The sequence below is a fragment of the Aethina tumida genome, chromosome 2 (assembly GCF_024364675.1).
Source record: "Aethina tumida isolate Nest 87 chromosome 2, icAetTumi1.1, whole genome shotgun sequence".
Taxonomy (NCBI): domain Eukaryota; kingdom Metazoa; phylum Arthropoda; class Insecta; order Coleoptera; family Nitidulidae; genus Aethina; species Aethina tumida.
This window is the reverse complement of record NC_065436.1, coordinates 17620339-17647143: the sequence shown is the minus strand read 5'-3', so window position 1 is coordinate 17647143 and position 26805 is coordinate 17620339. Positions and strand designations below refer to the sequence as shown.

Here is a 26805-nt window from a genome sequence, read left to right as displayed (position 1 = left end):
AAATATCAATAAACATCGAAATGCTAAAAGTGGTAAGTAAATTTGTTGAATAATATGATTACATTTCTTGGTTTATCTCTGACTTTTCAGATTATCATTGTCATGGTTGCATTACTGGCTATGATTGCTGGTGATCCGTTACCAGCTCCTGTTCCAGCTCCAAATCCTGTACCTAAACTTATTTGGCCAAACACTGTACTTCCGTATGATCCATATGCTTATTATGGGCTCTATTATTAACTTTGTTTAATACTATTCGATTAAATTAGAGTATTGTCAAAATATGTTTCCCAAAAATTCATTAAATCTAACTCTGTATTATTAAACTAAAAAATCATCATGACTCCAGAGCTATTTCATTCAATTTAATGTAGAAAAAATCATTAAATTAAAACTTAAATATTTTCCGTAGAGTAATATATTTGAATACCCATTGAAATCAGGTTTATAATTATTGCAAAAGTAATGGGAAAATTACTAAATGATCATTATTTTCCTATCACTTTTAATTTCTTTGGCTATATGTATAAAATACCTATTTTAATCAACTCAGTAAAAAGAAATTATTCAACATGTACAAACTGGTAAGTTCTGTATTTTAATCAATAAATTGTTTTTAACTTTATTATCTTTACAGTTTGTCGTAGTTTTTTTAACAATCATAGTTATGGCTACAGCAATGCCTTATCCCGACCCAGAACCAAATCCAAATCCAATATTTAAATACATAAATTTCTCCATTAAAGTATCCCATTTAGGCTAAAATGGACTGTTTGTGAAAACTTAGTTTAATAATAACGATATATATGTATGTATTACATGTTGAGTTGTATAAACCTGTTAATATAATAAAAATAATTGTCTTATTTGCTCATGTTGGTATTATTTAGTCATGATTCAATTATAATGGACAAATGTGAATTTTCATAAAAACTGTTTTCACTTATACTGTTTATCATACAAATTACAAAGGTTAATCTAAATTGTCAAAAAAACTGCATGCATGCATAATATGCATAACCCACACCTAATTTTAAACTTGTACAAACAATATAAAAGCGACCAGATTTGTGTAATTAATACAGTCTAATTTTGACAACCATCCAAAATGTTCAAATTCGTAAGTAGCAAAGAAATAATTTGTATCTTCTTTAAAATAATTATTTTTAGGTATTTGTACTCATCGTTGCCCTTTTCGCTGCAGCCATGGCTGCTCCTGAACCAAACCCCAAACCAGTTCCGGCCCCAAAACCAATTTATGCTGCTTACGCCGCTCCAATTTACGGTGGGGCTTACGGATACGGATACGCCGCACCAGCTGTTTATTCTGGATATGTAGCGCCGTACAGTTATTATTAGACAAATAAATAGCATGCATTAAAATACTTTTGTTTACTTTAGTCTAAAACAATAGCTTTTCTTCATCAGTCAGTGAAATTATTACCCTGAGTTAACACTAGTGCCACTGAAATCTCAATTTAATGTGGAAAAAATCATTAAATACTTAAATGTCTTCCGTAGAGTAATATATTTCAATACACATTGAAATCAGGTTTATAATTATTGCAAAACTAATGGGAAAATTACTAAATGATCATTATTTTCCCATCATTTTTAATTACTTTGGTTATATGTATAAAATACACATTTTAATCAACACAGTAAAAATAAATTATTCAGCATGTACAAATTGGTAAGTTCTGTATTTTAATCAATAAATTGTTTTTAACTTTATTATATTCACAGTTCGTCATAGTTTTTTTAACATTCATAGTTGTGGCTGCAGCAATGCCTTATCCCAACCCAGAACCAAATCCAAATCCAATATTTACTTACATAAATTTCTCCATTAAAGTATCTCATTTAGGCTAAAATGGACTCTTTATGTAAACTTACTTTAATAATAACAAATTATCAAAAAAACTACATGTATGCATAATATGCATAACGCACACCTAATTTAAAACTTGTACAACAATATTAAATTGTACGATGTACTTTTCGCTGCAGCCATGGCTGCTCCTGAACCAAACTCCAAACCAGTTCCGGCTCTAAAACCAATTTATGCTGCTTACGCTGCTCCAATTTACAGTGGGTCTTACGGATATTCTGGATATGTACAGTTATTATTAGACAAATAAATAACCTGCATTAAAATACTTTTGTTTACTTTAGTTTAAAACAATAGCCTTTCTCCATCAGTTAGTTTGACATAGAATTTATTAGCATGATTTAACACTAGTGCCATTGAAATCTTAAATTTTAAGTGGTGCCACTTTTAAGGAAACAGCTTGCGTATGTTTACCTAAGTAGAATTTAAATAAGGCGTAAAATACGGAATTCACTAAAAACATTCTAAATCGCTTTACAATAAAGTTTATATAATTATAAATTATAAGTAATTAATGTAATGTACGAATGTGTAAATCTATGGAGTATGTTGATAAATATTGCAAATATTTTTCGTAAATGGTTTGCGGTTGAATTTGTTTCTGTGTATTAACATTATGTAACAGTCCTTTAAAACCCACTGTGTGTAATTAATACTATTATGTATTCACTGCCAACCGTGTATCATTGAACAATTAAAGAAGTGTACCACTGTGCAAATGTCTTATGCAAATGTGCATTCATTTTCATTTCAATGAAAATGATGTGAATGACAAGTTCAACATACGACATATCTCTACCATAAAAATCAAATGCTATTGTTTAACTTGCAACATTTTTATTTTTAATTTAAAAGAAATATATATGATGCCTAATAAAACAAGATAATTTAAAATTTGGGAGAAGGTAGAATACAAAAATAATCAATAAGTTTCTTCTCAGGAAAATACAATATACAAATTTAAATTTCAAAAATTGTTTTTTCTCACCCTATTTTCTATGTCAGTGGATATATTTTAAAATTATTAAGCTTTCACATCCTTTGTTCTGTTTAGAAAGAAGGTTCTCTTTACATATATTACATATACTTTTTTTCAACTAGAGTTTAGTTCCTTTTTAAATTATTGTTTCTACATAAAATATAAAAATGTATATAATTTAACAATTATATAAATTTTGTATCTTTAGTTTTAATCATATATATTGTACCATAAGTTCTATAAAAATAAACATCTGGGCACATTAAATTAAGCAAAAAAACTCGTCAAATTATGTATTAGATACGATTAATTGTCCAGACTAATCTGGTTTATGTAAAAAATTCCTTTAAAACCACATGTCACCGACTAAAACTATTATATTAGTACCACTGTATGTCAATGGGTAAATATAACATACGTATTATCAATTAATTAAATATTGTTACTCACATGTTTGAAATTTCGACATTTTTTCTATTTAATTTTCGTGTGACATATTCTGCATTTTAATGCTTGAGTCATTGTAAGAAAACCCGTCTTTAAACATTTCGAGCCACACCCGACATTAACAGTTTTTTATCGAGTGAATTTAATATTGTTGTTAACAAACCCTCCAACCTTGCACTTGATTTTTACTGACTTCCTGATGTGGACACAACGAAACCAGAATCTCATCGTCCTTGAGGATGTTGAACTTACAATATAGATTAAAGAAACAGCCTACACTGATGATGTAGTTTGATTTAAATTATTGGTATCATTATGTTAATGCTAATGTTTTGTTAAATTAAAAATATACTAGTATTTATTAATTTTAAAGTAAAGTAGAATTTAATTTATATTTATATATTTATTATAATTACATAATACTGTTGAATGCTTAAAACATCTTTTTGGAAGGTTATTGTTCATAAATGTATAAAATAAATATAAATATTTAATGATTTGGTCATAAAAAGCTTGTTTTATAAGGAACAATACAAAATTGCCACTAATAAAATTCATTTATTGACTAAGACTTGAAAAAATGTTTTATTTATTTTATATAAAAAAATAAATTAATAATAAAATTATAAAAAAATATTTTATATTCTACAAATTTAGTATTAAAATAGAAAATTGCTTTATAATCAAGTAAAAATATAAGAAAATATATTTTCATATCTTGGTCAATAAATAATTTTATTGTCGGAAATTTTATGTTTCTGTTTATAAAACTGACTATTTAATTAATGATATGTGTTAGTTTTTCATTAGACACGACTCTTTCCTAAAGATAATTTCAAAATTTGATTTGATAAAATATTTAATTTAATAAAAAATATTTTTTTATTATGCACTATAAAATTTAATCAATTTAAAGTTATTTCAAATGAAATTTCTTCTGCATTGCAGAGACATCTATGTACAAGTGACATTTATTAATTCGATTCTAAACATTAGAATTCAATATTCTAGTTTTCTACAAGTAAGTTATTACATTCTAAATAACAATACAGCTTTCTATTTTGTTACAAAATAAAGTAGACTCACATCAACAGTTTTCTATTTTCTTTTCATATAATTATTAAACAAAATGATTAGTTTTTAAACACAAGCAATGATTTACAGATTTATATGTTTTATTTTAAATGAATTTAGATGTAAAAAATATGGACTGGACTCTGATTTCTAAATATTCTTATAAATTGTAAGTAGAAGTTAAAAATATATCTGCGTATTTTAACTATTTTTAAGAACTAAAGATATTTTTTAAAATTCACAGAATATTTTAATATTAATATTAATAATACTTATTATTATTAATCATGTATTTTTTATTAAAATTCGGTATTAACTCATTGTGAAAGATATTTAATTTAATAAACAAATTATTTTTTATAAAATAGGTCCTAATTAGTTGTAAAATAGTAAATAAAATATTGAGAAAATAGTGTTTTTTGGTCTATAATTCATTAAAACTGAATTTATAAAAAAATATATTGGTGTCTATTTTAATTGGACCATAATATACCATACTATAATTTAAGTAAGTATAACATAAAGGTGAAATAATTAAAACTGATATATTATAAAAATGTCATTTATTCTTTTCAAATGAGATAGTTGAAATTTCGATGAAATTAAGCGTAGATTCCTGATCCCATGTGCGTCTTAAAGAATGTAGTTGCCGTAACCGTAAGCATAGGGAATGTATCTGGTATTTATGTAGTTGTAGTTGTTGCTGTAAGCCAAAGGTATAGCGGAATAGTCGTAGATAAGTGGAGCAGTGTAGGTCAAACCATCGTTCAAAGCAATGAGTCCTGGTTTGGCACAGGCAAATGCCAAGAGACAAGCAAAGACAATCTGAAATTTATATAAAATGTATAATATTGTCGTAATAATAAAATAATATTTTTACTAAAAATAGATGGGTTTCTGTTATATTGAGTTTAATTTAAATTATAAGAGAGTGAAGTAATAATAATATGAAATATAATATAAAAATAATAAATAAATGTTAGAAATAGAAAAATATATAAATATAATTTGGACACATTTTATATTTTTATTTGACAAAGGGAGAATGATTTAGAAAACTTACGTATTTAAGCATCTTTCCAGATATCGAAGTGTCTTCTGCAGAGACGAAACCACACTCGAACTAAGAAACGTCAATTTAATTTATAAAAGGCCTTAACCCGAGAACTGGTAGGAAAGAAGGGATGCTATGTCTGCAAAAAATCATCTCCAAGGATAACAGTTGCAATTACGGATGCGTACGTATGTACGAGCCCTGAATTGCTTAAGTTTCTTCCTTTTGGTTTTGCAAAACTTGTTTTTTGCATCGTCAAGAATTATAAAGTATATACAATCAGTCAGTCGACTGAATTACTTTAGTTCGTGGTGGATAGTTTCATTTTAAATTCCGAGCCATTTACGTTAAATGCATTATAAACTAATGATCTACACACAGTTTATTATTTAATTTTAATGAAAAATATAGTTTAATTATGTAAAAACTGCAGATAAACAAACGAAATTACAAAATAAGGCTATAATATAATAATTAAAATATAAATCCAACTACATCTTTATATTAGGTCATCAGCGTTTAATTAATTATTAATTAATTTAAATTTCTCTTTGGAATTAATGTGTTTATATTTTAGTAAACAGTGATGGAACATTTTAATTAACACGTAGAATTTCTCGAAAACCTTGCTCTATTAATAATTTTTGTCAGGTCTACGCTTACTGAACATATATAGAGATGATGTGAAAAGTAATTTAACGTAACATAACTTTTTCATTAGTTATTAATTATGTACATGTAAATTAATTACAAAATTATCCTTTAAGACAGATGAAGTTTTTAGTTAAAATTAAATGGTTATAATTTATATTGTTTTTTACGTAGTCTTAAAAATATTAAAATATAAATAGTGACTTACTTGATGATTTTGTTTAAATGGGCAAGGTGAAAAAACAAATAAAATTTTAGCATAAACATAATAATAAAAACAAATGTAACGCAATATCATTTATAAAAATTTTAAATTCAAATTACTTCTGTGATCTGTTAAACCTTATTTGTATTGTTTGTTCTTTATGCAAATATAAAATTTTAGCATATATAATAATGTGTCTGTTAATATTGATCTAACAAAAAATTTAAAATAATTATAATTCATTTTACCCACTTATATTTTGAAAAATAAATGTTTTTGTTTTTTTGACTTGTTCCATAAATGATTTTGTTTGATTGAAAGTCTCAAATTTTAAGATAATATTTGAAAAATAAATGCGTAGCTGGTTTATCTATTAAAATGCACATATTTATAAGGAATTAAGAATAATGTGAAAATAACAAAACAATATTTAAATATTTGTTTTTGGTACAGAATTTGTGACCTTATAATTTCCATATCCAGGCTATATAAGAAGATGTTCATGAAGATGTATCATCAAATACGAGCAAAACAATCAGAATGTTCAAATTGGTAAGTGATTAAATTATTACAATAATAAATTTAGTTATTACGATTTATGTTCTAGGTAACTATTATCTGTCTTTTGGTATTCGTTACTGCCAAAGCTCTACCAAAGCCAAGTTATTATGACTTGTATTATAATAGTTATCCATCGTACTCACATGCCGAGTATTTTGAACCCTGGGTAGACGATTTTGATCACTTCGACCATTTCCATGGTCATTACTATGATGACTATTATTGGTAAAATGAGGTGTATATTTTAATAATAATAATAGTATAATAATTTATAATAAGAAAAATAAGAAAAAAATATATTTCAACATTGTTATGACCATTTTAATGTATTGCTCTAATATAAGTAATGTTAAACATGTAAAGAAAAAATAAATAAATATTTTATAAAAGTAAATCGTTAAATCATATCATATTTGTTTAATGTTTTGAGAAATATTAAATACATTTGTTTATTAATATAAGTAAATTAAATGTTTTATTGCCTTTTGTTACTATCTAAATGGATACTAAAATCTCCAAAACAACAAACATATAAAACTACCTACCAAGCAATTAACTTATATTGTAAAATTGGTTAGCTTTTTATTCTTAATTTTACACTTCAACTATATTTACATTTATATTTTAGTTAATTCTATTTGTTTGTTTTCCGGGTTAAATTTACAAAGATTTTTTTGAAGTCTGTGAAGTTTACCTAAATTAAAACTAATTAAATTACTATCGATAATATGTGTGAGAAATAACGAATATTCAGTTGAAAATTTAATTTTAATTTTCCATATTGTATACAAAATTAAAATTATTAAATTTATTTTACTTTATAATAGTTTAAATACAATTTAAAAATGATTTTCTGTCACTATTAAATAATTGCTTAAACCTATTACCTTTCTCATAAATTACTAAAATGTGTTTCCTAAAAATCTTACATTCCTATATTGAAATATTTATATAAACTAGATTTATTATGTTATGTTCACAAATTTCGTGCATAATGTATCGAATTTTTAAACACTTTATATTTAAATGACAATAATTGAAATAAAAATACCAATTGCCATTTCATATGCATATATTTCTAAATTTGTTCATCAATGAAAATAATTACAACAAATAATGATCTGGTTCAATATACACAGAATGTTGCTCCGCTTGATAAGTCACAGGAACAAGTTTAGCTTTTAGTTGGAACGTGGTGATTGGAGGACTGTAAGTATCCACGTGAACAATTCCCGGATTAGCTACTGGAGCAGGTTTGGCAAAAGAAATACTTGCCAAGCAAAAGGCGACGATCACCTAGTATTAAAATAAATTTAATTAATAATATAATAACACAATAATAATAATATTGATGCATACCAATTTGATCATATTGACTGTTGTTTATTAGAGGAGTAGAAAATCTTTACTATGTAAGTTTTAAAATTGCCACTCGTATTTATACTCGCTAAAATTAATTAGAAGTACATATTTGGAATATCAAAAAATAAAAGTAATATTAGTTTTTATTTTAATTTACGAGTATGATATTAACAAAAACCTGTTGAATAAATCATTTGTGATCAATACTGATATCATCATTTATATTAAAATAAATGTAAATAAGTTTTTAGTTCTTTTATTATATTTCTAAAATTTCTAAAACAAAGTATATATTATTTTATTAGGTTCTTCATTACTTTTCTGGTTATTTGGAAAAGTTAATTTAATATGGATAAAAGGGCGTTATTGAAAATTGTAGTTTTGATCACGTACCTTACACATTAAGTAAATAGAAAGAGAACCGTAGTAATATTTTTAAAACTTAATGAAAAATGTATTTTTTAATTAGATAAAAATTGGAGTTGAATAATAATAAAAAATGCGGCTGATAAAAAGTTATGAAATTCAACTTTTAGACCTACGTATCCAACTGTTAAAAGCTTTTTTAATACTAATGTAAATATTTTAATAGCAAGTACAAAAAATAGTGCATACCTTTGGTGCTAAATCTCTATATTTTTTACTAATATAAAATATGTAATTGAAATATTTTGATATTTTTTATAAAATAAAATAATCTTATTAATTTATCATTAAATAACACGAATGTGTAACAGCTGGGCTGAAAAGTTCGTAGGCTAGCATAGAAAAAATCTTTTTTTTATAGAATTTGATTTTATTATTCAATATAGTTGCCTTCGAGGGCGTCCTTTCAGATCAATACACTTATTTCAGCGATTTTTCAACTTTTTGATCCAGCCCGGAATTAATAAATTAATTTTCCGGGAGGTCTGCAAAATACTCCTCCGCTGAATTTTTTGTTGATGAGCCATCTTTTGAGGTTTGGAAAGAGATAATAGTCCGATGGAGCTAAATCTGATGAATAAGGTTTATGGGGAACTAACTGGAACCTTAAATGCTTCATGTGAGGCCGTTTCGCAGCGATTTCGGACTTCAATCGCTCCAATAATGCGCTGTTGATGATTTTTTCTTTTTCGAGGTAGTCCACGAAGAGTATGCCATGACAATCCCATCGGAGGGCCTGCCGCTACGGCCTTCATCGGCAGTGGAGTTTTCGGCCACCATGAAACTCTCGAAACCAATATTTATGTACGGTATAATAATAGGAGCATTATCCCTATAATATTTATCCAATTTTTCTTTTGTTTTCTTCGCCGTTTTGCCTCTCAAAAAATAATGTTTTATGAGAGAACGAAAATCATGATGCCATACACGTAACCGAAAATCAGCTGTCAAAACAAAACTAAGGGCTGTATCGCTCTGAAATTTGACATGTCGGTCTAAATATAAATGGGCCATAAGGCATCATAATCTTTTTCGCGATAGTAGTGCATTTTGGTGGTCAACTTGGTTATTTTTTAGCCCACCTGTTATAATGCATGTTTGGATCCAATTTACTTAGGGGCCTCTCAAAGTGTCGTATCAACGTATTACAACTAAAGTTAAAATTAAAAAATTATTTATTTTTCTTTCCTTTATAACATTTTTATTTCTTCTTCGATTTTGTAAGACTTGATATGCTTATAACTAAATGGTGTAAAATTGTAAATTGGTATTATATATTGATAAAAAATTACTCCAATGGTGAAAATGAATGAAGATGATCAAAAACTGTAATTATTATTGTTTGATGATTGGAAAATAATAGAATAATACTAAATAATTATTGAAAAAAACTGTTTTATTCTTCAGCAATGCATTTACAAATTGTATACTGGACTCAAAACATAATAATCAGGCTTTAAAATTGTTTTGTGGTTGTGAAGTCTGTATGTAATCGGCTCATATTCGTATTTCACTCCAAACGTCGTAATTGGTTCGCTGTATTTGTCAACACGAGTAATGGTGGCTGGATTAGCTCTTGGAGATGGAACTGCCAAGGCATATACAGCAAAGCACAGGAACAAAATTACCTGAAATTTAAAATAAATTATTTTAAATAATTAAATTTTAATTGAATTAATGTATCACCTACCAGTTTAGAAGACATAATGTTCATTCGAGGATTTACTTGTTTGTAATACATGATTGTTAAATCTGATTGGAATTTATATGGAATTGTAAATCTGTTTTACATATTTTATTAATTATAATTTGTTTATTTCTATTTATGCAAAAACTTGCAGCGTTATAATACATATAAATCAAAGGATTGATATGATTAATCCATATCCTATATCTATTTATACACATTATGTTAACCAACACTCAACACTGATATTTTACTTTTTTATAACAAAAAATATATTTTTTTTTAAATATTGTTAAACATTTAAAAATGTTTTTTCTATTCATATTGTTATCATTGCTGGCTGAGTTGAATCAGTTATGTAATTGATACATTTTGCTACGATGCCAATAGAATACTTAAATATCCTTTTAATTAGTTCAATATCATTTTAGTTACACCATAAGACAGCAATATTGCTGTAACAAATGTAGGAGTGTTGTGTATATAAAAATCGTTGTTACTTATTTGTTATCAGTACTCGAGTCTTCAATAACTCACCAACTTCAAAATGTTCAAATTAGTAAGTATTTAATGATTTGAATTATATAAATATTAATCATTGATTGTTTTTTATTTACAGATTGTTGTTTTGTCAATTTTTGCTCTCGCTGTTAAAGCAGACCCAAAACCAGGAGTACTGGCGGCTGCTCCGTTAGCCGTTGCTCCAGCAGTTGTTACCGCCCAAAGTTCTCAAGTCGTCGCCAGAAACTTCAACGCCTTAGTTGCGCCAGCACCTATTGTTGCCGCACCAGCACCAGTAATAGCTGCCAGAGCACCACTTGTGGCTGCCCCAGCTCCACTGTTGGCGGCCAGAGCTCCACTTGTAGCCGCCCCAGCGCCTTTGTTGGCTGCGAAGGCTCCATTATTGTCAGCTCCTTTAGTAGGTGCTCCTTATGCGGCATATAGGTTCTCCGCTCCTTTGGTGACAGCAGGATTGCCTGCGGTGGCTACTTACAGAGCTGCTCCATTGTTGGGTTGAACTAGACCAATATTTATAATCAACTGAATTGACTGATCTGTGTATATAGTTGTAAATAAATCTGCATTTAAAATAATTCGTTGTTTCATTATTTTAAAAATAATAAAACGTACGAAAACAAAACTTCATATATAATGCACAAATATTTATCACTACAGAATGATGTTTTCCTTAAATGTGTAAAAAATGATTCTGCAGTAGGGTGAAGTATTTCATCCACTGGCGCCCATGCATGAACTGTCTGCCAAATCTTATTCACCCTTGAGGTAACTTAAGATTTTTGCAGGGTTAACCGGAGGTATCTTATGGGGTTGCTTGGTACTCGATTTAATGAGTACGTCCTTCAGATCAGTCCCACATCACTATGGCAGGCAGTACCTAGATACCCGTAATGCCATTCTCCCACCTCACAGAAAAAGATCATTTACCATTATACATTTAATTAGTAATAAATGATACAATAGTACAATACAAATAAAACAATGATTTCTTTATGAGCAAATTTTATTGCAGAAATTATCAACATTCATTTTAATAATTATATTGGTATTGGTGACGATAATAATTATTGGCATAATAACTATATGGTACGACTTCTGGGGCAGACTGATAGGTTAGAGCGGGCATAGATTTATAATTAAGACGGTAGTATTGATAATAATCGGGCTCAGGGGCTGGAAGTGCCATTGCAACAGCTAACACAAGGCAGATAAAACATAGCTAAAAATAATAAGAAAATCAACTAATAAATAATTACAGTAGAAAACTTACAGATCTTAACATCATGGTTGAACTAGAAACTGATCTCGGAATATTGTGATCTTAAACGGAAGGCACCGTTGAATATATACTAAATTAAAATAATAAAATAAGAAAAAAATGGGTGGTTTTAAATGTTGGGTTCGGGGAACAGGTCAAAAGTTAATATAGGTACAATTAAGACCAAAATGATATACGGTCAGTCAGGTACTTACTGCTTAAAAATATAATATGGCGGTTGTGTTATTAAAATAGAGAGGATATAATAATAAAAAAGTTTATTTGGAATTGTTTTAAGTTGAATTTGTTTTTACTTTAAAAATATATATTTTGAAGAGTAACTGTCTATCAGTTCAATCTAAATCTATTGGTCTATTTTGATCCAGATTTTGTATTTTGATTTTAAAATTAATTATAATTAAAAATAGCTATTTTTGACTTTATATTCCTTTTCACATATTATAAAATCTTCTGTTAAATTATCGGTTTATCGGTAAATATAAAAAATAATGAAAATGTCATATGGTCATCAAAACACAAATGTAAACATGTCTAAATATAAAATCTAGGCCAATATCAATTATCAGAAAGGATAAATCATGTATAGCCATTTTCATTATTCATATATACTTCAATTGATAATAATCATTAAATTAAACTTACTGAAATTTAATAGAATTTTATTTTGGTATATTTATTTCAAAAAACTTATATAATAGGTATACAAAACAAGCCACCTGAAAGTTTGCACTGAATACTAATGTGTATGAATGTAGTTCAATAGCAAAAATTTCAACATGATTCAAATTTAATCGTGGGGAATGTTCTATCTATATAAATCGAGTCGTACAAAAAAATGATATCAGTTTAACTGGCAATTTATTAAATACAATTCAAGATGTTTAAATTGGTAATACTTAACTAAATACGTATGTATATGTTTTAATCCATAAATATTTTTTGCAGATCTTCGTATTGTCTGCTCTTGCCTGTGCTGCATATGCAGAACCAAAACCCGGCGTATTGGCTGCTGCTCCACTGGCGGTTGCTCCAGCAGTTGCCCCAGGTGTAGTTACCGCACAAAGTTCCCAAGTAGTGGCCCGAAACTTCAACGCCTTAGTTGCGCCAGCGCCTATCGTTGCTGCTCCAGCACCAGTTATTGCTGCTAGAGCACCGCTTGTAGCTGCCCCAGCCCCATTGTTAGCGGCAAGAGCTCCACTTGTATCCGCCCCAGCGCCTTTGTTGGCTGCGAAGGCTCCATTATTGTCAGCTCCTTATGCGGCTTATAGGTTCTCCGCTCCTTTGGTGACAGCAGGATTGCCTGCAGTAGCTACTTACAAAGCTGCCCCATTGTTGGGTTGAATTACACCAAAACTTATAATCGACTGAATTGACTGATCCGTGTATATAGTTGTAAATAAATCTGCATTTAAAATAAATGGTTGTTTAATTATTTTAAAAATAGTCAATTGTACGAATACAAAAATTTAAATATAATGCAAGTATTTACTACATGATAATGTTTTCCTTAAATGTGTGAAAAATAATTCTGCAGTAGAGTGAAGCATTTCATCCACTGGTACCCATGCATGAACTGTCTGACAAACCCTATTCACCCTCGAGGTAACTTAAGACTCTTGCAGGGTTAACGGGAAGTACCTTATGAGGTTGCTTGGTACTCGATTTAATGAGTACGTTCTTCAGATCTGTCCCACATCACTATGCAGGCAGTACCTAGATACCCGTAACGCCATCCTCCCACCTCACAGAAAAAGATAATTTACCATTATACATTAAATGAATAATAAATAATACAATAGTACAATACAAATAAAACAATGTTTTCTTTATGAGCAAATTTTATTGTAAAAATTGTCAACATTCATTTTAATAATTATATTGGTATTGGTGACGATAATAATTATTGGCATAATAACTATATGGTACGACTTCTGGGACAGACTGATAGGTCAGAGCTGGCATAGATTTATAATTAAGACGGTAGTATTGATAATAATCGGGCTCAGGGGCTGGAAGTGCCATTGCAACAGCTAACACAAGGCAGATAAAACACAGCTAAAAATAATAATTTAGTCAACTAATAAATAATTACAGTAGAAAACTTACAAATCTGAACATCATGGTTGAACTGAAAGCTGATCTCGGAATATTGTGATATTAAGCAGAAGGCACCGTTGAATATATACTAAATTGAAAAAATAAAATAAGAAAAAATGGGTGGTTTTAAATGTTGGGTTCGGGGAACAGGTCAAAAGTTAATATAGGTACCATTAAGACCAAAATGATACACAGCCAGTCAGGTACTTACTGCTTAAAAATATAATATGGCGGTTGTGTTATTAAAACAGAGAGGATATAATAATAAAAATGTTTATTTGGAATTGTATTTAGTTGAAATTGTTTTTACTTTAAAAAGTATATTTTGAAGAGTAACTGTCTACAAATTCAATTTAAATCTATTGGTCTATTTTGATCCAGATTTTGTATTTTGATTTCAAAATTAATTATCATTAAAAATAGAAATTTTCGACTTAATATTATACATATAATTTTCTTTCCAATTTACATATTATACAATCTTCTATTAAATTACCGGTTTACTGGTAAATAAAAAAAATAATGAAAATATCGGATTGTCATCAAAACAAAAATGTAAACATGTATAAATATAAGATCTATATCAAAATCAATTATTAGAAAGGATAGGTTATCCATTTTCATTATTCATATATACTTCAATTATTAATAATCATTAAATTAAACTAACTAAAATTTAATAGAATTTTATTTTGATATATTTATTTCAAAAAACTTATATAATAGGAATACAAAACAAGACACCTAAAAGTTTGCACTGAATACTAATGTGTATGAATGTAGTTCAATAGCAAAAATTTCAACATGATTCAAATTTAATCGTGGGGAATGTTCTATCTATATAAATCGAGTCGTACAAAAAAATGATATCAGTTTAACTGGCAATTTATTAAATACAATTCAAGATGTTTAAATTGGTAATACTTAACTAAATACGTATGTATATGTTTTAATCCATAAATATTTTTTGCAGATCTTCGTATTGTCTGCTCTTGCCTGTGCTGCATATGCAGAACCAAAACCCGGCGTATTGGCTGCTGTCCCACTGGCGGTTGCTCCAGCAGTTGCCCCAGGTGTAGTTACCGCACAAAGTTCCCAAGTAGTGGCCCGAAACTTCAACGCCTTAGTTGCGCCAGCGCCTATTGTTGCTGCTCCAGCACCGGTTATTGCTGCTAGAGCACCCCTTGTAGCTGCCCCAGCCCCATTGTTAGCGGCAAGAGCTCCACTTGTAGCCGCCCCAGCGCCTTTGTTGGCTGCGAAGGCTCCATTATTGTCAGCTCCTTATGCGGCTTATAGGTTCTCCGCTCCTTTGGTGACAGCAGGATTGCCTGCAGTAGCTACTTACAAAGCTGCCCCATTGTTGGGTTGAATTACACCAAAACTTATAATCGACTGAATTGACTGATCCGTGTATATAGTTGTAAATAAATCTGCATTTAAAATAAATGGTTGTTTAATTATTTTAAAAATAGTCAATTGTACGAATACAAAAATTTAAATATAATGCAAGTATTTACTACATGATAATGTTTTCCTTAAATGTGTAAAAAATAATTCTGCAGTAGAGTGAAGCATTTCATCCACCCATGCATGAACTGTCTGACAAACCCTATTCACCCTCGAGGTAACTTAAGACTTTTGCAGGGTTAACGGGAAGTACCTTATGAGGTTGCTTGGTACTCGGTTTAATGAGTACGTTCTTCAGATCTGTCCCACAACACTATGCAGGCAGTACCTAGATACCCGTAACGCCATCCTCCCACCTGACAGAAAAAGATAATTTACCATTATACATTAAATGAATAATAAATAATACAATAGTACAATACAAATAAAACAATGTTTCTTTATGAGCAAATTTTATTGTAAAAATTGTCAACATTCATTTTAATAATTATATTGGTATTGGTGACGATAATAATTATTGGCATAATAACTATATGGTACGACTTCTGGGACAGACTGATAGGTCAGAGCTGGCATAGATTTATAATTAAGACGGTAGTATTGATAATAATCGGGCTCAGGGGCAGGAAGTGCCATTGCAACAGCTAACACAAGGCAGATAAAACACAGCTAAAAATAATAATTTAGTTAACTAATAAATAATTACAGTAGAAAACTTACAAATCTGAACATCATGGTTGAACTGAAAGCTGATCTCGGAATATTGTGATATTAAGCAGAAGGCACCGTTGAATATATACTAAATTGAAAAAATGAAATAAGAAAAAAATGGGTGGTTTTAAATGTTGGGTTCGGGGAACAGGTCAAAAGTTAATATAGGTACCATTAAGACCAAAATGATACACAGCCAGTCAGGTACTTACTGCTTAAAAATATAATATGGCGGTTGTGTTATTAAAATAGAGAGGATATAATAATAAAAATGTTTATTTGGAATTGTATTTAGTTGAAATTCTTTTTACTTTAAAAAGTATATTTTGAAGAGTAACTGTCTACAAATCTAATTTAAATCTATTGGTCTATTTTGATCCAGATTTTATATTTTGATTTCAAAATTAATTGTCATTAAAAATAGAAATTTTCGACTTAATATTATACATATAATTTTCTTTCAAATTCACATATTATACAATCTTCTATTAAATTACCGGTTTACTGGTAAATAAAAAAAATAATGAAAATGTCGGATTGTCATCAAAACAAAAATGTAAACATGTCTAAATATAAGATCTATACCAAAATCAATTATCAGATTGTCAGGTCATCCTTTTTTATTATTCATATATACTTCAATTATTAATAATCATTAAATTAAACTAACTAAAATTTAATAGAATTTTATTTTGGTATATTTATTTCAAAAAACTTATATAATAGGTATACAAAACAAGCCACCTGAAAGTTTGCACTGAATACTAATGTGTATGAATGTAGTTCAATAGCAAAAATTTCAACATGATTCAAATTTAATCGTGGGGAATGTTCTATCTATATAAATCGAGTCGTACAAAAAAATGATATCAGTTTAACTGGCAATTTATTAAATACAATTCAAGATGTTTAAATTGGTAATACTTAACTAAATACGTATGTATATGTTTTAATCCATAAATATTTTTTGTAGATCTTCGTATTGTCTGCTCTTGCCTGTGCTACATATGCAGAAGCAAAACCCGGCGTATTGGCTGCTGCTCCACTGGCGGTTGCTCCGGCAGTTGCTCCAGCTGTAGTTACCGCTCAAAGTTCCCAAGTTGTGGCCCGAAACTTCAACGCCTTAGTTGCGCCAGCGCCTATCGTTGCTGCTCCAGCACCAGTTATTGCTGCTAGAGCACCGCTTGTAGCTGCCCCAGCCCCGTTGTTAGCAGCCAGAGCTCCTCTTGTAGCTGCTCCAGCGCCGTTACTAGCTGCGAAGACTCCTTTAGTAGCAGCTCCTTATGCGGCCTACCACAGCTTCTCCGCTCCTTTGGTAGCAGGAGCACTGCCTGCGGTAGCTGCTTATAGAACTGCTCCCTTGTTGGGTTAAATCGCATCAAATTTTATATTCGACTGAATTGACTGAACTGTATATATAATTGTAAATAAATCTGCATTCAAAATACCTGGTTGTCTATTTTTGAAAAGTGTAACAAAATTATGAGGAGCAAAAATCTAAAATTTATTAGTCACTACATGATTGTTTTTCCCTGAATGTCACAAGAAATAGTTGATTTGCCATTATATACTCTATTTATTTATTATGAATTTACATATATATTTTTTATTTATAAGGTTGATTAGACATTAGACTGATCAATTTGGTTATTTGTTCTAATCTAACCCTTTTTTTTTAATTAAATTATTAATAAAACAGTATAAATTTAAGTACAAATGAAGCAATTTCTCCATTATGAGCAAATTTTATTCCAGAAATTGGCATTGGTTGATTAGACACTATTTACCTCTTTTTTTAATTATATTATTTAAGTACAAATGAAACAATTTTTCTATTATGAGCAAATTTTATTGCAGAAATTGACAACATACATTTTAATAATTATATTGGTATTGGTGACGATAGTAATTATTGGCATAATAACTATATGGTACGACTTCTGGGACAGACTGATAGGTCATAGTTGGCACAGATTTATAGTTGAGACGGTAGTACTGGTAATAATCGGGCTCTGGAGCTGGAAGTGCCATAGCAACAGCTAATACAAGGCAGATAAAACACAGCTAAAAATAATGAATTAGTTAACTAATAAACAATTACAATAAAAAACTTACGAGTCTGAACATCGTGGATGAACTGAAAGCTGATCTCGGAATATTGTGATCTCAAGTAGAGGGTGTCGTTGAATATATACTGTTAAAAAAATAAAATAAGAGAAAAAAATGGGTGGTTTTAGATTTTGGGTTCGGAGAACAGGTCAAAAGTTAATAAAGGTACCATAAAATCTAAAATGATATATAGCCAGTCAGGTACTATCTGCTTAAAAAATGTTATACCCAGACAAAAAGTGGCAGTTGATTTATTATAATAAATATAAATTAATTGTAAGGAGAGTGATAATTAGGAATTTAAATTAGTAAAATCGATTATTTTAATGGTCTAACTTGTATTTAATTGAAATTGTATTTATTTTAAAAATATATTTTAACAACAACAAAGTGTATTGCACTTTTTTGAGATATATTTATATTTTGACATATTTCTAATTATAAAATAAAAACAAATTAGACATAATTGTATCATATATATAAAGTGACTTCCATTCTATATATTCAAAAATATTTGTTAGTTTTTGATAATTGATTTGTCCTAAAAACCAAATTGATCAGTCTAATATCTAAAATATAAAAAACAATACTATCTACTAGTAGGAGGGATAGGTCATCTACATTTGTTTACATCATTTAAGTAGAAGAACATATTAATCATTAAATCAAACCAACTAAAATGGAGTACAATTTTATTTTGATATAATTATTTCAAAAAACTTATATAATAGGTAGACAAAACAAGCTGCCTAAAAGTTTGCATTGAATACTAATGTGCATGAATGTAGTTCAATAGCAGAAATTACAACATGGTCCTAATTTAATTGTGGGGAATATTTCATCTATATAAATCGAGTCGCATAAAAAATTGATATCAGTTTAACTGACAACATCTTATACACTACTACAACATGTTTAAATTGGTAATAATGAATAAAATATTTATGTATTATTAATTAATCCATAAAAAATTGTTTTCAGATCTTCGTATTGTCTACTCTTGCCTGTGCTGCATATGCAGATCCAAAACCCGGTGTATTAGCTGCTGCTCCACTGGCCGTTGCACCAGCAGTTGCTGCTCCAGCGGTTGTTACCGCCCAAAGTTCCCAAGTGGTCGCTAGAAACTTCAATGCTTTAGTCGCCGGCCCTGCTCCTGTTATAGCCGCTCCAGCACCAGTAATAGCTGCCAGGGCTTCCCTCTTAGCTGCCCCAGCACCCATATTACCTGCCAGAGCCTCATTTTTGGCTGCTCCAGCTCCAGTTGTTGCTGCCAGAGCTCCTCTTGTCGCAGCCCCAGCTCCTGTTCTGGCTGCGAGGGCACCATTGGTCTCGGCCCCTCTATTTGCAGGTTTGCCAGCTTACAGAACTGCTCCATTTTTATTGAAATGAAGCATGAGTGATTAAAAAGACTGATCTGCATATAATTGTAAATAAACTTGAATTCAAAATGTGTTGATTTTTATTCATTTAATTTAAAACGGAATAAACCGTTAACATATTAATATTATCAGTTATTTGATTTTCTTATTGTTCCCAAATGAACAAATGTTGATTTTATGATCAATCAAATGTGAAATTAAAAATTTCAAATAAAAATTTATTAACAAAAAATGTTACTAAATACATTGCTTGTATATTCTAGTACACAAAATAATTATATAATTATATATTAAAATTCCATTCATAAAATTGTTTGAATGGAATACAAATTAATCCATTATTTAATGTAGTTCAATATCAAGTTAATTGCGAAATTCAACAATAGATACAAAACAATAGGAAAGACATTATACTACCTACTTCAGTGGAACGAATCAACTTATAGATATATTCATATTTAGTTTTTACTTATTTTAATATAAATGCTAATCGAAAATATTATGCTTAAATTGCAGCTCCAACTGGACTTGTTCTAGATTTTAGGATTGTTAGAAAGTTTTTAGTTTAGTGTTAAGTATCGAAGGTCTGTCTAATTTTAATTTGATATATTTAATATCACTAAGTCCAGATATGCGAATTCATTGATTCTAAGGTTACTTAGACTAACTGGTGTATATTTGTATTAAGTTTTAAACATGAAGATGTCACGTCATGTTGTTTATAACTATACATATTTTATTTATATTCTGTGAAACAAATTGTTTAAATATTATTGAAGTTATTAATTAATTTATTATCTTGAATTTGAGACGCTGCCCACGGTGAGGAATGCATATAATTAAGAAATTAAGAAAATCTAGTTTTTAATTAATTAATTTCATATAATTAACATTTTACTTCAATCTAATAAATTCAAATTAATGTTGTTTGTATTACATTTTCAAACTACTATCAACAACTAAATAAACAAACACAAACACTTGTTTGAATTAGATTAATATAATATAAATATTAATATAATATAATAAAAATAAAATTAAAAACATGAATTAATATTTTGGATAAATATTCGATAAACATTGACTGGGCACTTTTGAACAATATTATAATACCATATTTCAGTGTCGGTCGTAATGCATTTTCTGTGCCAAATTATCTAAGGTATCATCAGCATCGTTTAATTATAAGTTATAATTTACAATACATCAACCTTGGCAACCTTGAAGTAAAATACCTTTTAGTCAGGTCAATGTGTTAGAAACTATATTGTCTTCGACCCAAGTAAAAATTTTATCACAAAGATGCCGACAGCGATTGTCACTATTTATATTTGGATATGAAGAAACCCAAATTATAAAAAGTGATAAAATTCCACAGTTCTTAACAATTAACAAAGACTTGATTTATTAACGAAAATATCAACTCCTGTCATGTTATATATAATTATAATTAAATTAATTTACAACATATTTTTCACAAGTATTCAATATCCAACTCGTAGTTTGTTGTTAAGACTGTTATTATACCATAGACATATGTTACTAGCAAGCTTTTTAAAAATGTTTCATTCTTTGTACTGAGTGACCGTAAAAATAACTGAGTAAACTATTTTTTATTTCATTTAAAAAATAATCAAATTGTATCATTAAATAATGAGGTATATCAAAATGAAAATAATATTTTTGAAGTGAAAACTTCTTTAGCCGCTTTGGGCACTTTTTGGTAGGAGAAAATCTTATGGGTTCGCGTCACCGACATGCTCGTCCTTCTTTTGTTAATAAATTCAGACAAAAAAAGTTGTTGATTTTGTTGGTAACCTCGGCTACTTGACCAACTCAAACTAAGGAGGGATGTTTATTAAGCAAAAGTAAAATATACTTGTTTTTTATACCGTCAACAAAAGTGTGTAAACTGAAAATTAGCCTTTCCCAACAAATAATAATAGATTTAATGTATTTTTACAAGTGAAAACTTCTTTAGCCGCGTTGGACACTTTTTGGTAGGGAAATATTATGCGTCGCGTCACTGACATGCTCATGACTGGCGCACGCGCAGTGTGCTGTACGCCTTGGACACTTTTTGGATGGGTGAAATCTCGTACGTTCGCGTCACCGACATGCTTATACCAATATATATGTAGCTCTACAGTTGACGTATAGTGCTGTGTATATCTTATAAGTGAAATTGAATGGATTTAGTGAAAAATTTATTTAAATATGTCCAACGATCGAAAACTCAGTACTACAAACCATAAAACGACAATCGATGCCGCTTTTACGCGATACTTAGATAAATTTGAATCAAACATTTTCATTTCTTACTTTAGTTACTATATCTGTATGTATCTTTTTTAGAACAAAATGAAATAATTGAAAATACAAATAGTCTAAGTATTGTTGAAATTAATGATAACAAAAAATTAAAATAATGTCAATAAAATCAAGTACATTGAAATTTAAGTAAATACAAATACTATTTATAATATGATTGTATATTAATTATTATTTCAATTGAATTGTATTTATATTTTATCATGATCTTGTACAGCCCGTAATATATTTAAATAATAAAAAACCATATAAACATGCATAAAATTGTTTATCTGAGTGTCAATAGATATGAAAACCAGATTGATGTTGATAAATTTAATTCAAACATTATGAAATTTTAAATTTTAATACTAAAAGTTCTAAGTTTTCATTTTTATCAGCAGTCTCTATAACTGCCAACTTTATTTTTTTTAACTTGGCAACATTTAATAAATCAAACATATTTAAAGTAAGTTAACATGATCGAATTTTTTAATTTTGACTTATTAAAATAAACCAGGAGCCAGGAAATATTGGCGATAGTGACAGTATGCATTATAAATATTATAAAAGAAATGTGCAACTGTTTCAGTGACAAACAAATACAACGTATAATGAATTACAAATTTATGATTCATATTTTATGATTTTATTTTGCACGTTCTCTTGCATTTAATACTGAACAATACTGATAGTTTTCAAAAATTGATGATAGATAAGAATATATGAAAAATAGATCCTTCCATGCCAGAAATAATTTAATAAAATTTCGACATACTAAATAAATAAATTTAGTGTCATTACATTATTATAAAACTACGCTGTTATTTAGTAATTAAGTTCTTAAAACTAATGAGTCACCTTCATCATTAATGTGTGTAATGTTGTTTATAAAGTTTTATATAAATAAAAGTATTACTTAACATAGTACATATTTTATACTAAATTATCATAATTTACCTATAACTAGTACAGAAAATATTTCCAATTTATAATTTTAACGTTTAAATTCAGCCCATGAAAAATTTCCTTTACTGCGTGTTAAGTATTATTAACTACTTCGCTTGCAAATTGTATAGGACCACGTAATTGACTTCTGTACTGCAACACCTACTTGTGTCATCCTAATTGCTAAATAAACTTGAAGGAGGGATTTACCAAAATGTATTTATAAACACCCAGTGATTTACCATCAGTATATTCATCCGTATAACCATCATAAACCACCAACAAAATGTTCAAATTCGTAAGATAAATCAGTGAAATGTCTCAAACAATTATAATTAATAATCATTCGTCAATTAATTTCAGGTTGCTTTCTTGGCTTTCGCCGCAGTCGCCGTCTCAGCTGCTCCAAAACCAGGCATTTTCGCCGCTCCCTTGGCTGTGGCTCCTGCAGTAGCTCCCGCCGTCGTGACTGCTCAGAGCTCTCAGGTTGTGGCTCGCAATTTCAACGCCCTCGCCGCCCCTGTCGTCGCAGCTGCTCCCGTCGTAGCTGCACCTGCTGTTGCCGCCCCAGTATTGGCACATTCCGCCCCATTGTTGGCCGCCCCCGCACCATATGTAGCTTCTGCTTATTCTCCCTACTTGATTTAAATAAAATGAATTAAGTCATAGCTATGATTTTTAATGATTGTCCTCTATTCATGTCCAGAAATTTTATTAGGATTTTAATTAGTAAGTTATAAAAGCATGATTTATATTATTGAGATATTTATTATTATTTAGTGCGATTAATAGTAGATGTCGCATAACTGTAGTTATGCAGGTTTCTTTATAAATTAGAAAGGATTAAATAGAAATCTAATGAAATAAACATTTAGTTTAACTGTAAATATACAGATGGTGATATATACCACACATGTATATAAACAATATGTCTTTCCAGCTATATATAGATACGAAAACAATAAAAATTAAAAAGATTATGACAGTTTGAGTCTGTTAAAAATTGGGTTCTTTATACATCATTAATAAACAGATCTGGACAAATATCTTTTGAGAAATGAATTAGGTATATTTTCTCTTTTTTCTATCCCTAATACCTCAAATACAAATTTTTATTACGTATGTACATCTGAGTAACTAAAGAAATAGTAAATAGGTTTGATAATGTTGAAAGAAATTCAGTTCAAAAAGTGTGGATTACGACTCTTATCATTGAGACTATGGTCTTCCTATGTGAAGTTGAATTGTTAACTATTTCAATGCCTAAAAGTAAGAGTACATGTATGCTTTCTTCTTCTAAGGATAATGAAAATATCACTTAATAAACATATTGTTGGAAAAGTAAATGCTTATTCTAAATAAATAATTTAATGATAAGAAAATATAAAAATATACTAAATATAATGAAACATGAAAGTTTTCCTGGAAATATGAAACACTAATTAAATTAACCATTTAAAATTTGTTTATTCATAATCTTATTCTTCAGTATATTGTTGACAACCACTCTACACTATAAAGGGGTAATCTCAAAGAATTTATGATAAAATCAATCGAGGTATAAACTTTGAAAATGATTGAAACAAAATTAGACCAAACATAGTCAGAAACAAACGTTGATATGTGATTCCTTAAGTTAATTCAACTGTATAACTATTCGGAGCTCCAATGTCTTAAACTTTGATCGTTATCGATGTGTTACATTTGCATATCACTAAAGGAATCAATAAGCACAACGATGTGTCGAATACTATGAAAGAAACCGATCACGTTCAATAAGAAATTACACATGGTGGGCCAATTGAACATTTGATTTCACTTCCCTGTGTTGAAACTTCCCATACAACCTAGACAACTATATATACGCCCCCGCAATAAAAAAATGTATCAGTCGATCACAGTTAGTAATCTATTAGATATCAATTCTAATTAATTAAAAAATGTCTTCCTTTAAGGTAAACATGAAACAATGTAAAATGATCAACAACACACATTTATTTATTATTCCAGATTGTAGCAGTGCTATTATTGGTTGGCGTAGCTACCATTGAATGCAGCTTAGTGGCCCCAGCCCTTGCTCCAGCACCAGTCCTAGCCCCAGCAGTGAGATACGCACAAATCGCTCCGCAAAACATCGCACCATTCGCCGCTCAAGTCAACACATTTACCAAAGGACTTAACATTTACGCCGCTCCATATGCTGCCGGCGTACTTTCTGGCCCAGCAATCGCTCCAGCGTTGGCCCCAGGCTTAGCTCCCGTTCCAGCAATTGCTCCAGCTCCCGCACCATTTCTGCCAGCACCTGCGCCATTGTTGCCCGCAGCTTCCCCGTACTATCCAGCACCAGCTTTTGCTCCAGCTGTAGCACCGGCGTACGCCCCCGCCTTTGCCTCTGCTGTAGCTCCCGCCCCATTGTTGCCAGCCCCTTTCGCTAGGTCAGTGCACGCAGTTGCACCAGGTGTTGCTCCAGCCTTAGCACCAGCTCCATTGTTAGGTTGAACATTTTTTGTTTAGTTTGTTTTGTTGTTAAAGATTGTTATTTTTTTACTTGTGATTAATTACAAATAAATAAACAAAATTTAAAAAATATTTCTTGTATTTATTGATTTATTTTGTTTGATTATATTACATCCACATAAAATAAAAATGTACCATAGTTTATATGTTATTAATAATATATCTCTAAGTTGGTTTTCAATCCAACAAATACCCTTAAACTTTTAATTTTGGTCAGGTTGTAAATTATTTAATTACATTTGCCTTAAATAAAATGAATTTGACAAATTTAACTACTAATACTACATTAATATAACATTAAAATTATACAGGAGGATTTGGTATTGGTTGATCAACTGATATTTGAATTTCTGGTATTTCTGGCAATCCAGGGATTTCAGGTATAGGTATCAATGGAGGACCTGGAATATTTACAATCACATTTCTAGCCATTCTTGATGCTATACGCTCACCAGCAACATCTCTAACAACTCTACGTTCAAAACCCTTTTCACTTCCATTTCCATTTAGAGCAGTTCTTGTGCTCCCATTTAATTCAGTTGGTATACCCTTGACATTCCTAGTTTTTCTTGAAAATGGTTCTGTGGTCTCCGTTTCGTTTGATAAACTTCGCAGAATTCTAATTTCTGGCTCCATTGTTGTAGTTTCCTCCGTGATTTCTCTTACATTTCTTTCATTTTCGGCTCCAAAGGTTGTAGTTTCTTCAAAGACATCTCTTTGGCCTCGAAATAGTTTTTCTGTTGGAATAGGTGCCTCAGTGGTAACAGGTTCATCATTTAATGGTACGGATTCTACAAAACACAAAAGTATCAATACAAAACCACAGTAAAAAAACATTTTCAATGTATGCTTTGATTTCTGCGACTGTTGAGTTTAAATACCAAGTCACAAAATCATTCGTGCATATAATTAATTTATTTTTTGGTAAAGGACAATTATTTAAATTTTTCGGCAATTTTCAGTTGATTATGAATAATTATTTTAACAATACTAGCTTTTGTGATGAATAGGTTATTTTATTATTTTTTGGTTAATTTATTTTTCAACAGTAATTGAATTACAAAATGGTTGATTGAAATAATTAGAATTAAAACTAATATATTTTATTAACCGTACAGTCAAACAGTAATTATTAACGTTTGTTCGAATATATATAATATTTTTTTCTTTACTTTGGATGCCTTAATGTCTT

At 29.5% G+C, this 26805-nt stretch overlaps 6 protein-coding genes and 2 long non-coding RNA genes across 8 annotated transcripts; 7 read left to right on the top strand and 1 right to left on the bottom strand.

The window, feature by feature from the left end:
• The first annotated feature begins 10 nt into the window (after nt 1-10).
• LOC109605980 (uncharacterized) lies at nt 11-1385 on the top strand. Its single transcript, XR_002192026.2, has 4 exons — nt 11-32; nt 91-584; nt 638-1120; nt 1171-1385. It is a non-coding gene; the product is annotated as an uncharacterized LOC109605980 (long non-coding RNA).
• A 6531-nt stretch (nt 1386-7916) lies between these two features.
• Nucleotides 7917-8347, bottom strand: LOC126264594 (uncharacterized). Its single transcript, XR_007547277.1, has 2 exons — nt 8222-8347; nt 7917-8158 (listed from the first exon to the last, which is right to left on the bottom strand). It is a non-coding gene; the product is annotated as an uncharacterized LOC126264594 (long non-coding RNA).
• A 2402-nt stretch (nt 8348-10749) lies between these two features.
• LOC109605991 (cuticle protein 16.5-like) lies at nt 10750-11421 on the top strand. Its single transcript, XM_020022585.2, has 2 exons — nt 10750-10896; nt 10957-11421. Exons 1-2 carry the CDS (start codon nt 10885-10887, stop codon nt 11353-11355), a joined length of 411 nt encoding a protein of 136 aa, XP_019878144.1. The 5' UTR covers nt 10750-10884; the 3' UTR covers nt 11356-11421.
• Nucleotides 11422-12975: 1554 nt separating this feature from the next.
• LOC126264540 (cuticle protein 38-like) lies at nt 12976-13552 on the top strand. The gene is made up of 2 exons (XM_049962945.1): nt 12976-13024; nt 13081-13552. Exons 1-2 carry the CDS (start codon nt 13013-13015, stop codon nt 13474-13476), a joined length of 408 nt encoding a protein of 135 aa, XP_049818902.1. The 5' UTR covers nt 12976-13012; the 3' UTR covers nt 13477-13552.
• A 1548-nt stretch (nt 13553-15100) lies between these two features.
• Nucleotides 15101-15677, top strand: LOC126264541 (cuticle protein 38-like). The gene is made up of 2 exons (XM_049962946.1): nt 15101-15149; nt 15206-15677. The coding sequence occupies exons 1-2, from the start codon at nt 15138-15140 to the stop codon at nt 15599-15601; spliced, it is 408 nt and encodes a 135-aa protein (XP_049818903.1). The 5' UTR covers nt 15101-15137; the 3' UTR covers nt 15602-15677.
• Nucleotides 15678-17218: 1541 nt separating this feature from the next.
• Nucleotides 17219-23764, top strand: LOC109604130 (calphotin-like). Its single transcript, XM_049962730.1, has 4 exons — nt 17219-17267; nt 17324-17717; nt 19481-19776; nt 23460-23764. Exons 1-4 carry the CDS (start codon nt 17256-17258, stop codon nt 23742-23744), a joined length of 987 nt encoding a protein of 328 aa, XP_049818687.1. The 5' UTR covers nt 17219-17255; the 3' UTR covers nt 23745-23764.
• Nucleotides 19359-19907, top strand: LOC109604129 (uncharacterized). Its single transcript, XM_020020657.2, has 2 exons — nt 19359-19382; nt 19441-19907. Exons 1-2 carry the CDS (start codon nt 19371-19373, stop codon nt 19846-19848), a joined length of 420 nt encoding a protein of 139 aa, XP_019876216.2. The 5' UTR covers nt 19359-19370; the 3' UTR covers nt 19849-19907.
• Nucleotides 23765-24984: 1220 nt separating the features above from the next.
• LOC109604140 (cyclin-dependent kinase inhibitor 1C) lies at nt 24985-25679 on the top strand. Its single transcript, XM_020020669.2, has 2 exons — nt 24985-25051; nt 25107-25679. Exons 1-2 carry the CDS (start codon nt 25037-25039, stop codon nt 25593-25595), a joined length of 504 nt encoding a protein of 167 aa, XP_019876228.1. The 5' UTR covers nt 24985-25036; the 3' UTR covers nt 25596-25679.
• Nucleotides 25680-26805: the final 1126 nt, after the last annotated feature.

Excerpts from the sequence above, each read along its gene's own strand:
- LOC109604130 (XM_049962730.1), top strand. Across the intron at positions 17,718-19,480 it reads TAGAACTGCTCCCTTGTTGG|ATCCAAAACCCGGTGTATTA; the intron begins GTTAAATCGCAT and ends CTGCATATGCAG. Across the intron at positions 19,777-23,459 it reads CTCCTGTTCTGGCTGCGAGG|GTTGCTTTCTTGGCTTTCGC; the intron begins GCACCATTGGTC and ends AATTAATTTCAG.